At 50.1% G+C, this 12,307-nt stretch overlaps 1 protein-coding gene and 1 pseudogene across 1 annotated transcript; both read left to right on the forward strand.

Moving 5' to 3' along the window:
- Positions 1–861: 861 nt before the first annotated feature.
- NTSR2 (neurotensin receptor 2) lies at positions 862–9,270 on the forward strand. Its single transcript, XM_019942496.2, is given in 5 exon segments — positions 862–1,047; positions 1,049–1,486; positions 6,096–6,345; positions 7,940–8,030; positions 9,009–9,270. Coding segments are annotated over 5 exon segments (1,227 nt in total).
- On the forward strand, positions 2,183–2,836 carry LOC109551080 (cyclin-dependent kinase 8 pseudogene; annotated as a pseudogene).
- Positions 9,271–12,307: the final 3,037 nt, after the last annotated feature.

The raw sequence follows: 12,307 nt of genomic DNA on the forward strand, positions 1-12,307 counted from the left end.
ACTGGGCCATAACAACTTTGCTTAAGACAAAAAATCAGGAGACCTGGTTCTGGCCCTAAATGCCCAGGGAGCTAAGGGGGGGATAAGAAACCCTCCACAAGGGCCTTCCAGTTGTAAAATTCTGGTGTTCTAGAAGGGCTTAGGAAAGAGACCAATGGAAGGTTTTGAAACATGCGAAACATATTTCTTTTCCCTTGCTGACACTGCTCCATGAGAATGACGTTCTTGAAGGACTGGGGAAACGTGATATCATGAGGAGGCATCTGACAGTGACAAAGGAGTCCTTGAGGTTATTAGTGCGGCACTGAAACAGCCTTTAACAGAAGATGAAAGTGTGCTTTAGCAAGAAGGATGACAGCTGCAAAATGCTGAACTGCGGGCAAATTCTTGATCAGTTGTCCTTGGGACTATACACACAGACAGTAGCACAGCACAGGGGCACGCAGTGCGTGTGGGATGCCTACTTATGCTGCAGTGCAGAGTTTCACACAGATTCACCCACTTCATCTTCACAGAGATTCTGCAATAATATTTTTTAAATGCGTTGAGAGAGGGTTAAAAAATAACTTGCCCAAGGTCACACAGCTAGTACGTGCAGGCGTCTGGCCCAAAGCATATCTCTCAGGTCCCAAAAGGAGCCCACCGTCCACCAAACACGTGTTTCCTGCGTGGAGCTGAACTGAGAAAGGTGAGCGCGGCTAGCGGGCCTCCCCTCGCGGTCCTGAGCTGGCTCGGGGGCACCCTTCGCGGGGCGTGTCCTCCTGTTCTGGAGGTTCCCAGAGAGGAGGAGGCGCCGGCTGACGGGGCAGCTCGCCCAGTCTCCGGGCAGGGAGAGGGAGGGAGTGCAGCCGCGGGAGCGGGATGGAGACCAGCAGCCCGCGGCCCCCGGGACCCAGCCCCGGCCCCGCGCTGGGCCTGGACGCCCGGCTGGGCGTGGACACGCGCCTCTGGGCCAAGGTGCTCTTCACCGCGCTCTACTCGCTCATCTTCGCGCTGGGCACTGCGGGCAATGCGCTGTCCGCGCACGTGGTGCTGAAGGCGCGGGCCGGGCCCCCCCGGGCGCCTGCGCTGCCACGTGCTCAGCCTGGCGCTCTGCGCCCTGCTGCTGCTGCTGGTCGGCGTGCCCATGGAGCTCTACAACTTTGTGTGGTTCCACTACCCCTGGGTCTTCGGCGACCTGGGCTGCCGCGCCTACTATTTCGTGCGCGAGCTGTGCGCCTCCGCCACGGTGCTCAGCGTGGCCAGCCTGAGCGCCGAGCGCTGCCTGGCCGTCTGCCAGCCCCTGCGCGCCCGAAGCCTGTTGACACCGCGCAGGACCCGCCGCCTGCTGTCCCTCGTCTGGGTCACCTCGCTCGGCCTGGCTCTGCCCATGGCAATCGTCATGGGGCAGAAGCACGAGCTGGAGACGGCCGGCGGGCAGCCGGAGCCCGCCTCGCGCGTGTGCACCGTGCTGGTGAGCCGTACCACGCTGCAGGTCTTCATCCAGGTAAGCGGGAGGGGCGACCCTACAGCCTGTTTTCATCTCTCATACTGGAGACCAGTCGGAAACTTGGGTCTCATTGCCCCCATTTTACAAAGGACTTGTGGAGAGACTTGGCTAAAGTGAAACACTAAGAGAAGTCCAAACAAGAATGAAATGTTGCCATTTGCAGCAACAAGGATGCACCTAGAGATTATCATACTAAATGAAGTAAGTCAGAGAAAGACACATATTATATGATATCGCGTATATGTGGAATCTAAAACATAATACAAATGAATATATATGCAAAACAGAAAGACTCTCAGACCTAGAAAACAAATTTATGGTTACCAAAGGGGAAAGGGGGGGGAGAGGGATAAATTAGGAGTATGCAATTAACAGATAAAAACTACTCTATATAAAATAGGTAAGCAACAAGGATTTGCTGTATAGCACAGGGAACAATAATCAACATCTTGTAATAACCTATATGGAAAATAATAAAAATATGTATGTATGTATAACTGAATCACTTCGCTGTATACCTCAAACTAACACAGTATTGTAAATCAACTATACCTCAATAAAAAAAAAAATAATAAAGAGAAGTCCAGATTTGAATTCAAAATTAACTCTGAGTCTTCCCACTCTTGCAGGAGTGGTGAGCAAATGTGACGGGGTATAAGAATTACCCTGAGAGCAGGTAAAAATATAGATTTCATGACCCCCCCTAGGCTTCTGCTTTTTTATTATCACCAAAACTAGTCACCTTTAGCCCCAAGACAAGAACATGAAAGAACAACTAGTTTACTGGGACGTTGTGCAGATATAAAAAGAGGCCTGAACATTCAGCATTAATGAAGCGTTTCAAAAGAAATACACATATCCACTGCAGCCTTACTGAGAATATGGAAAAATGTGAAGTTAAACCCGATAAGAAAACATTCCACTTGCTTTCAAAGTGGCTTACTGTGGTCCCTATAAGGAGAATTACTCAAAGCCGGCTAGGCAGGATCCCTAATTTTTAAAAAATCCACTTCCTATATCAGACATTTTTGCAAGTTGTCAAATTCCTTACCCCAGTCTGGACCTGATGATAAAGGAGACCAAAACAACAAACACCAAAACGCACCAACAGTAACCGTACTAATGGAACTGGTCCTGCAGGGAATCAAGACAGCAGTCAGAATAAGGGAGGCCACTGACAACAGCGGGAGTGGCTCCTCCTAGCACCGCATCAGGTGGACTAATTGTGGCCTCAGACCTCAGCGGTCTGCCCACAGGCTTGCTGCCTGCCCCAGCCCTGGCCCAAGAACATCCCGGCCACAGGGCAGCACGGGACACTCATCTACCTCCCAGCGTCCCAGATTGTGAGCTGCAGGGAATCAGTCAGCAGAACAGTCAGTGCACTGCTGCTTCTGCCCAAGGCCTGACTGCCTGGTTCCCGCTGCACACTCGTGTGGTCCCCCGGCAATGGACTAACAACCCCAGGCTCAAAAGACCTGGTTGTCAAGTTCTACCACGCCTCACAGACTGGGGTAGTGGCTTCCAGGCTGTACTTATACTGGAGTTAGGCCTGAGAGAGAAAAAAGTGTCAAGCAGGGGCTTCCCTGGTGGCGCAGTGGTTGAGAGTCCGCCTGCCGATGCAGGGGACACGGGTTTGTGCCCCAGTCCGGGAAGATCCCACATAACGTGGAGCAGCTGGGCCCGTGAGCCATGGCCGCTGAGCCTGCGCGTCCGGAGCCTGTGCTCCGCAACGGGAGAGGCCACAACAGTGAGAGGCCGCGTACCGCAAAAAAAATAAAATAAAAAAATAAAGTGTCAAGCAATGTTTGTGCTGCAGATATGCTACTTGCAACGTTTGCTTTACTGGTACGGACCAACCAATGCAATGAAAGCCATGAAGTGTTCGCGGGCCAAGCTTTTGACATTATATGTAGTGAATTCTTTCAGTGAACCAGTGTTGTTTGACAAATGGTGCATGTCAAAAATGTTTCACTTGAGATGTACAGCCTGTGTTAACACAACAAAACAACCAGACTCAAATTATTTTAGCCCATCTTTCTTTTTAGTGTCTTATCAGTGAGTTGATTCATTACCCACATGAGTCAATGCTTTTTGACCAAGGAAACTGCTCAGAGTTTTTGAAAGTAGAAAAAGCTGCAAGGGCATACCTTGTTTTATTGCTCTTGGCTTTACTGTGTTTTTTACAAATTGAAGGTTTGTGGCAACCCTGAGTTAAGCAAGTCTATCAGCACCATTTTTCCAGTAGCGTTTGCTCATTTCATGTCTGTGTCATATTTTGGTAATTCTCGCAATATTTCAAATAAAGATTATGACAGCAATAAAGTTTATGACACACTGAAGGCTCAGGTGATGGTTAGCAAATTTTAGCAATAGAGTGTTTTTACATTAATGTATGTACATTTTTTTTTAGACATAATGCTATTCCATACTTAATAGACTACAGTGTAGGGTAAACATAACTTTTATATGCACTAGGAAACAAAAAAATTCGTGTGACTTGAATTTATTGCAATATTCACTTTATTGCAGTGGTCTGGAACCAAACCCACAATATCTCCAGGTATGCCTTGATAGTTCTTCTAGAAAGATCTCAAAGGTGCCAAAGATTAATCACTAACTTATGAATATATGTTTTACCTTCAATTTCTGTCTTGATTGGTACTAAAGTTACAGTTTGATAGTAAGTATATTGTCAATAAAAACCTGTTTGGTTCCACAACAAACTTAAAATGATTGTCATGTACAGTGTTTTATTTTTCTCTAGGTGTTGCTGACTTGTAAGCATGCATTAAGGTGAAAAAAGCCTGAATGATAACTCCTTAAAAAGGTCCAGCGCCCAACTGAGACGTTCTGTGATGCTTTTTGTTGCTGTTCTGGCCGCACGCTTGCGGGATCTTCGTTCCCTGATCGGGATGGAACCCATGCCCCCTGCGGTGGAAGTGCAGAGTCCTAACCACTGGACTGCCAGGGAAGTCCCCATTTTTTCTGCACTGATTTTAAAGTGCTATTAAAATCTCTCATTTTTTCCCCAATGTTTGCAGAGGGAAAGAACTGAGGAGGAGAAAACCCTATAACACATGTATTTTGAATTTGAAACATTAAACATTTAAAACACAAGGTATATAAACTTGTTTTTCATAAATCAAAAAACATCAAATAATAACACAAGACTTATAATGGAAAACAGCTGCCCCCTTTCTGCTCCTCCATGCTCTGATTTCTAGTCTCTCATCTGGAGGCAACCACAATCCACTCTTACGTAACTCCCGCTACATTTTGCCTACATTTTCCAAAGAATACGCCTGCTTTATCCATCAGCCTTAAATTTATCCACTGACTTCTACCTGTAGAAGATGAATACGTCATTCTTTTACACTCCCATCCCTGCCCTCCACACTCCATGTTCACACACACTTCCTCTCACCATCCTTTCAGTATAATTATGTCATGGTATTTGGTTAGATTCATGGTCAATATTTATTTTATTGTGACTATGTAAAATTCTTCACTGATAAGCCAGGTTGTATATTTTTGGTTTTTGTCCTTTCCAATATTACAATATTATCTCCAGTATTTGTTTTCCTTGCAGTTAATAATGAACAGCCTTTTTTTCCCTCTCATTTGTTTAGTTTCCCATCTATTTCTAACTCATTTTTCCTTCTCTACCAGAAGTATAAATACCATTTCAATATGTTCAGACCCATGAGGTAATCTACCAGCTTCATCTTGTCTTCTTCAATCATCCCTAGAGCCCTTTCCTCTGCTCCAGCCTCACTGGGTGCACAGCTGGCACCTTGCCAATGCCACCCCATCTCTCTGCTCCTCTGTGGGACACTGATTTGGGGATCCCAGGTCTCCCTCTGTATTTGTTCAGAACCTTATTTTGATGGAACATATGCTCTTGTAACCTCCTGCGACCTGAGAGAAAGTTCGTAGAAGGTAAACAAATTTTTAAGAATTTCCATGTCTGAAAATGTTTCATTTTATCCTTGCGTTTCTCATAATATGGCTGGGCAGAAAGTTATAAGATGGAAATCGTTTTCCTCACAGATTGTGACGCATCACTCTTATTTTCTAGCTTCTTCCACTGTTGCTCTGGTACCCCATCCTTTGTATGTGCCATTTTATCCCTTCGGAAGCTTTCAAGACTGTATCTCCAGGCGCTAAAATTCCTAAGAACACGCCCTGACATGGATTTATTTTCATTCATTGTTCTGAGTAGTCAAAGGCTTTTCAGTCTAGAAGCTCATATTCCTCCATTTTGGGAAATCTTCCGTAAACGTGGTTTTGGTCGTGTGTTTCGATGTTGTTATAATTTCCTCCCCTCTGTTTTCTCTATTCTTTTTCTTTCTGGAACAGCTGTTATTTAGATGGTGAGCATCCTAAACGTCCCAAATTTTCTTATCTTTTCTCTTCCATTTTCATTGCTCTCTCCTTACTTTCTGAGGATTTGCTCGACTTACTCTTGTAAGCCTGCTGTCACCATGCGCCTGCCAGCCCCCACTCCTGCTGCTACAGATTCCTGGGCCCTTGGGCCCGGCCTGATGACCAGAGTATCGCTGAGCCTTGGTGGTACCTCCGTAACCTCTGAAATTACCTTTTCCAGGTGAATGTGCTGGCGTCCTTTGTGCTCCCCTTGGCACTAACTGCTTTCCTCAGCGGGGTCACCGTGAGCCACCTGGAGGCCCTCTGCTCCCAGGGGCCATCCCCTTCTGCCACAGGCAGCTCCGCCCCCAGCCACCTGAAGCTAATGAGCGAGGAGAGGAGGACACTGGCCCTGGGAGGCCAGGCCGCCCTGGTGAGACACAAGGACTCCCGCCGGATCCGTGGCCTCCAGCGCAGTATCCAAGTTCTCAGTTAAGTGCCCGGTAACACCGCCCAGAGGGGAAGAGCCAGATCCAGGCCTGCCTCCGCCAGTACCTGGCCACGTGACCTTGAGCAAGTTACTGCCTCCCTCCAGCCCTCATTTTTCTCTTTGCCCCGGGGAGTTACATAATCACCAGTAGGCTTCTGTAAGGTGCAGCAGTAGAATTAAAGGAAAGAATGGGAACTGTGCACGTGAACCCCCCAGTCTGATCCAGGGAGTGGTGCCCAAAGACAAGCAGGTGTCTGGCTGCTTCTCAGGGAGTCTGGCCGTACAGACGGACGCAAGGAGCAAAGGTAGTTAAGGATCTACAGACCAGGAACAGTGGACTCAGGCCAGCTGGGTCCCAAATCCAGCTCTCCACTAACTCTCTACCGTTCCTAATGTGACATCGATCAGTGTGTTTGCTTTTCTATGTATCTGGGCAAACTTGTCTTTGTAAGGGCAACTTTAAAGGCACAGGAAAACGGAGGTCTTTCCAAGCACCTGCTGTGATCCAGGAACTCACGACGGTCTGGGAGGATGGAGAAAGGGAGAGGGTCTCCTCTGTCATCAGTGCCACGGTCTTGTGGGCAGGACCAAAATATAGGAGCCAAGTGCAACGTGATGTGACAAGTAACAAAAGCAGCCCATGAAAGGCCTGGATTTCCTTCCATAGACAACGGGCCGTCATGGCAAGAGCTGGTGTCCAGAGCTGCTCTTGAGATATATGTGCTCGGCAGTCTTGGAGGACAGGCTCTCCAAGTTTGAGAAGTTTGCTTCTCCAACTTCTGTGTGCACAAGAATGATGTGGACAGTTGTAAGACGCAGACCACTGGCCCCCAACCCAGAGATTCTGATTCAGCCGGCCTGGGATGTGCCTGAGATTTTATATTTCTCACAAGCTCCCAGCTGAGGTGGACGCTGCTGGTGCAGGGGCCACAGTGGATTAGAGAATGGGTTTGCCACCCAGGGCAGGAGTAGAAGAAAGGAAGGGAAGAGGTAGAAGGTTAGGGACAATGGAGCCACTTACGAGACTGCCGTCATAATCCGGTGAAGGGAAGATATGGGCCCCTAGGGTGGGCACAGTGGAAGTGAGGAAGGAATGGAGAGGGGGATGCTTTGTAATAGATTGGATCTCGGGGGTAATGGAAAAAGAAGACTCTGTGGCTTACGATGTGAGTGCCACACGGATGGTGGTACCATCAATCAATCAGAAAAAGGGACAGAAGAGGGAGAGGCCTTACAAGGCAGAAGGACATTTGAGTTCTGTTGTCTCTGCAGTCAGACAAAGTGGGAATATCTAGCCCTGAGTTGGGAGTATTTTCTAGTGACCAGGAGCTTATAGATATTGTAGCAGTTTCTAGAAGCATGTCAGTGGACAGGTCAGGATTAAAGTGGACATTCACTCAGAGGACAGGGTAACACCAGGTTTGGGAACAGATCCAGGTAAGGGTGTGTCAGATAACCTCAAAGTCCCCTTCCAACCCCTAGACTCCAGGAGCAAGTTCAAGGGAAATGCTCTTGTCACCTTGGGCAGCTTCTTCCCCAGAGATGGTGTAACTGTTACGTGTTTCCTGTCTGTCTGTCTCTCCCCGGTCCTGCAGGAGCCATCGTGGCTGTGTATGTCGTCTGCTGGATGCCGTACCACGCCCGCAGGCTCATGTACTGCTACGTCCCTGACAACGGGTGGACCGAGTGAGTGAGGGGAGGAGCCCCAGCACACAGGGAGGGGCCGCCGGGCAGGGCCAGGGCTGCCTCTGCTCTCCGGAGGGACCCCCAGTTGCTGGGTTTCCCAGAACTCTGGCCTCCATTCTATCTGGTCCTGCCCAGTCTGTTATCCCAAAAGCTCCCAGCTCAGGGTGGGGAACAGAGCATTATCCAGAAGCCTCTCTGAACTGGTCAGGCCATGTGAGTGGTAGTCAGGGCATCCTGACTTCAGGATGGAGAGCGGCCTACAGGCAGGGAGCGGAGAAAAGGCCATGTTCTTACAAGGAGAGAGGGAAGAAGCCTCAGAGCTGTGATTCCATGAGTTAACAGAGGCCCCTTAGAGACCAGACCATGCACACCCTTTTTATGACACAATTGGAGAAAAGCAAAGCAGAGAATCCCTTATCTTCCTTTTGGAAATCACTATGCCTCGATCATAAGGGAAAGTCAAACATCTGAGAGGAGAGAGATCCCACGTGGCCTCCAAGGAGATAGCTGTGTCAACAGATGGCTCCTTCCGGAGAGGTGCTAGCGCCCCCCTCTGACCCCCAAGTGCACACACATGCACACACACAGCCCTTCCCACAGCGACAAGGGGCGCAGCTTCTCAGAAGGACTTTCTCCTCTTAGCGAAGCCACATCTCCTTGACCACGCCCAGCACCACGAGGCTCCCCATGTCTCAGCGGGCTGGCCAGTGGCCCCCGTCCACCAGCAGGTGCGCCCTTCACTGTGCAGGTGACCGGGCCGGGCAACCAGGCACAGGGACTCAAAGGCTGGGTGGGGCAGGTCAGCCAAAGGCAGCTGGTGTGACGGAACGTCTCTTGAATTTACACTGAGCTTCCCGACAGCAGGAAGCAGGCCTTCCTCACCCAGCCGTGTGGAAGGGGAGACACTCCCAGCAGCAAGGGGAGGATGCCACGGGCAGGTGGCAGGCCCTCTAACCTGCCTTCCGGTTTCTTCTCCAGCAAGCTCTACGATTTCTATAACTACTTCTACATGGTGACAAACACGCTTTTCTACGTCAGCTCGGCGGTGACCCCTGTGCTGTACAATGCTGTGTCCTCCTCCTTCAGAAAACTCTTCCTAGAAGCCCTCAGCTCCCTGTGTCGAGAGCACCACCCCACGGAGCCATTCCCCCCAGGGGCCCCGGAGCCCCGTCCTAGTGGATACAGCATCCGGCCCTGGGGCTCCCCCAGGAATCCTGGCCTGGATGAAATCGAAGAATGAGAAGAGTAACACTGACTGCACAGCCATCCAGCAGTCAGATGAGCAATTTCATCACTAATAACTCAAGCCATGCAGTCAGGCGGACCTACAGGGACCCCCAGCTCTGCCACTCCCCAGCTGTGTACCTGCAGGCGAGTCACTTACACCTCTTAGCCTCAGTCTCCTCGTCTGTACGATGGAGATGAATAATACCCATCTTTCCTGTGGTCTGAAGATGAAACGCTTAGCACAGTGCCTGGTGCATAATAAAGAATATACTTTCGCTGGCATTATTTTTGTTGCTATTGTTATTACTATTATTATTATTATTGTTATTGCTGTTTCTCTGCTCTCCTGAATTTCTGCAAATGACAAACCAACAGTGCCCAGAGCTGACTGCCTTGTTAGATCACATGAGCTGCAGTAAAATCGTCCAGTCGCTCCAAGTAAGGGAGCAGCCGTCCACCCCAGCAGGAGCGTTCTGTGGGCTCTAGAGAGCCTGGAGTCACCAGCTGCCCTCTCTGGCCTCAGACCTGCGTGTCTGCCTGACGTGAGGCGGCCGGTGCAGCTGTGGAATGACGGCAGGGCTGCCTGCTCTGGAGAACAGCCCCACAGACGTGCTCTGGCCAGCAGTGTTCGGAAAGGCTGCATTTCCATTCTTTTTGTCAGAGCAGGCTCCCTCCATTTCCCCGCAGGCCTCAGCCCCTCTCCTGCCTGCACAGGGCCAAGTCCTGCTTGACGCGGCCAGCCTTGCTCCTGAAGGCTTGTGAGGCCTGAGCCCAGAGAGAAAGGGTGGCTTTCCTGTCTGTCGCCATTGAAGCCACAGATCTGCAAAGGGGCAGGAAGAGAAAAGTGAAGCGCAGAGCAGACGGACCAAGAAAAGGTTTCTGGGGCTTCCCCGGTGGCGCAGTGGTTAAGAATCCACCTGCCAATGCAGGGGACACGGGTTGAGCCCTGGTCCGGGAAGATCCCACATGCCACGGAGCAGCTAAGCCCGTGCGCCACAACTACTGAAGCCCAAGCGCCTAGAGCCTGTGCTCCGCAACAACAGAAGCCACCGCAATGAGAAGCCCGCGCACCGCGACCAAGAGTAGCCCCCGCTCGCCACAACTAGAGAAAGCCCACGCGCAGCAACAAAGACCCAACGCAACCAAAAATAAACAAATAAATAAAATTTAAAAAGAAAAAGGTTCTTTCTGATTAACTGTGTTGATGTTTCCCTGAACTCCGTCCATCACTCACCCTGGTCCCCAGTCCTGGAACCAGCACCTGTGCAGACACATCACGGGCAAGCAGTCACACAGACACATCACACACACATCACGTGCACACACATTCACGCACACATCACGCCACACACGACACGCGCACGTGCCTGGACGAGTACCCTGTTGGAGGTGAGAAGCTAGAACAGGCAAAGGAAGACAGGAAAGGTGCCAGGAGGAAGGGCACACGGCCTGGGGTGCTGTGCAGTGGCCACTGCATGAGTGGGAGGTGACCGTTCCGGCCCCCAGCCCCAAAGCCCTTGAGAAAAGGCCAGAGGCGATGACAACACACTTCAGAGACAGCCTACACAGAGCCCACCACCCTCCTTGCCAGGGAGAGGAAGGGCCACCTGGAAAGAAGGAGCCACACGGGGCTGGTCTTGGGAACCTCTTGTCAGGTGGCTCCGAGGGTCGGGCACGAGATCGCCCGGGGGATGGAACAGGACGGACTCCAGACCGACACGTGGAGGGTGGGCGCCCCCTCTCTGCCCCGTGTGCCTGGGCTCCGCTGCACTGGCTGAGGATCCCTGTGGGCTGATCTTAAAGGTCCATCTCTGGAGCTCCTTAGTGAAGGCGGGGGAGGCCACCCCCTTCATTCTAGCGAAAGCTCACAGAGCACCGTGAAGTAGGAAAGAGCAAGAAGCAGCGCAAGATACAAACGTTGGTGCAGCTCCGTTAGGGGCACAGACGCAGCTGAACCAGCGGGGTCCAGCCGGCCCAGGACTCGGGCCCCGGTCTGGGGCAGACCCGGTTTGGGGCCTGGCCTCATCACTTGGATGAGCCCACCCTGGGCAAGGGAATTTCCTTGAGCCTGTTTTTCCATCTAGAAAACGGATGGAGCAAAAGTCCTTAAATCCAGTTTTTAAAAATAATGTAGATCAGCAAAAACTGACTTGGATTTGAAGCCATGTACAGCCCTTAGTCATCCTTCTTCATAGAAGTATATGTACATTTTGCTGCAGAAACGTGAATGCTCCAAGTTCCTGCGTGTCAGCTCGGGCTGCCATCACCAAACAACACAGACTGGGCGGCTTAAGCAACAGACGTTTATTTTCTCCAGCTTTGGAGGCTGCAAAGATCAAGGTGCCGACGAGTTTATATTTCATTCTGAGGCTTCTCCTGGCTAGTGGGCAGCGGCCATCTCGCCGTGTGTCCACATGACCTTTGTGCATGTGTCGGGGGAGAGAGAGAGCCCTCGGGCGTCTCTTCTTACAAGGACATTAATCCTGCTGGATCAGGGCCCCATCCTTAGGACCTCATTATGATGACCTTACTTCATCAGTAATTAACCTGAATTACTTTCTTAGAGCCCCATGTCCAGATACAGCCACAGTGGGGGTTATGCCTTCAACGTATGAATTTTGAGGGATGCCAACACCCTGTTGTCCATAACACCCTGTTAGGGTTGCTGTGGTAAGTGGCATATGAACCACGCTACTTTTCAAAAAGTCAAATACTCTGAATTGCAAAATATCGATACACCTGATCCCAAGGGTTTCAGATAAGAGATTATGCATATATAGTACCTAATAATCAATTTGTAATGAGAAAGAATGAAAAGTTCCTATCACAGTGCCTGGCATACAGTAAATGCCCAATAAATACTAGTCGTCACTATTGTCATTGTCATCACTCTAGACCTCAAACCGGGTAAAACCTGGTAACTGGGTAAACCCTTACAGGAGGCCCTGTGAATAGCAAAGAACAGCAGGACCAAAATTTAAACAAAAACATATTGAGAAGGCAATTTAAGAAAACATGAACGATACGTAAGGAGTTACTTTACATGTTAT

Source organism: Tursiops truncatus, chromosome 14 (genome assembly GCF_011762595.2).
Source record: "Tursiops truncatus isolate mTurTru1 chromosome 14, mTurTru1.mat.Y, whole genome shotgun sequence".
Lineage (NCBI taxonomy): Eukaryota > Metazoa > Chordata > Mammalia > Artiodactyla > Delphinidae > Tursiops > Tursiops truncatus.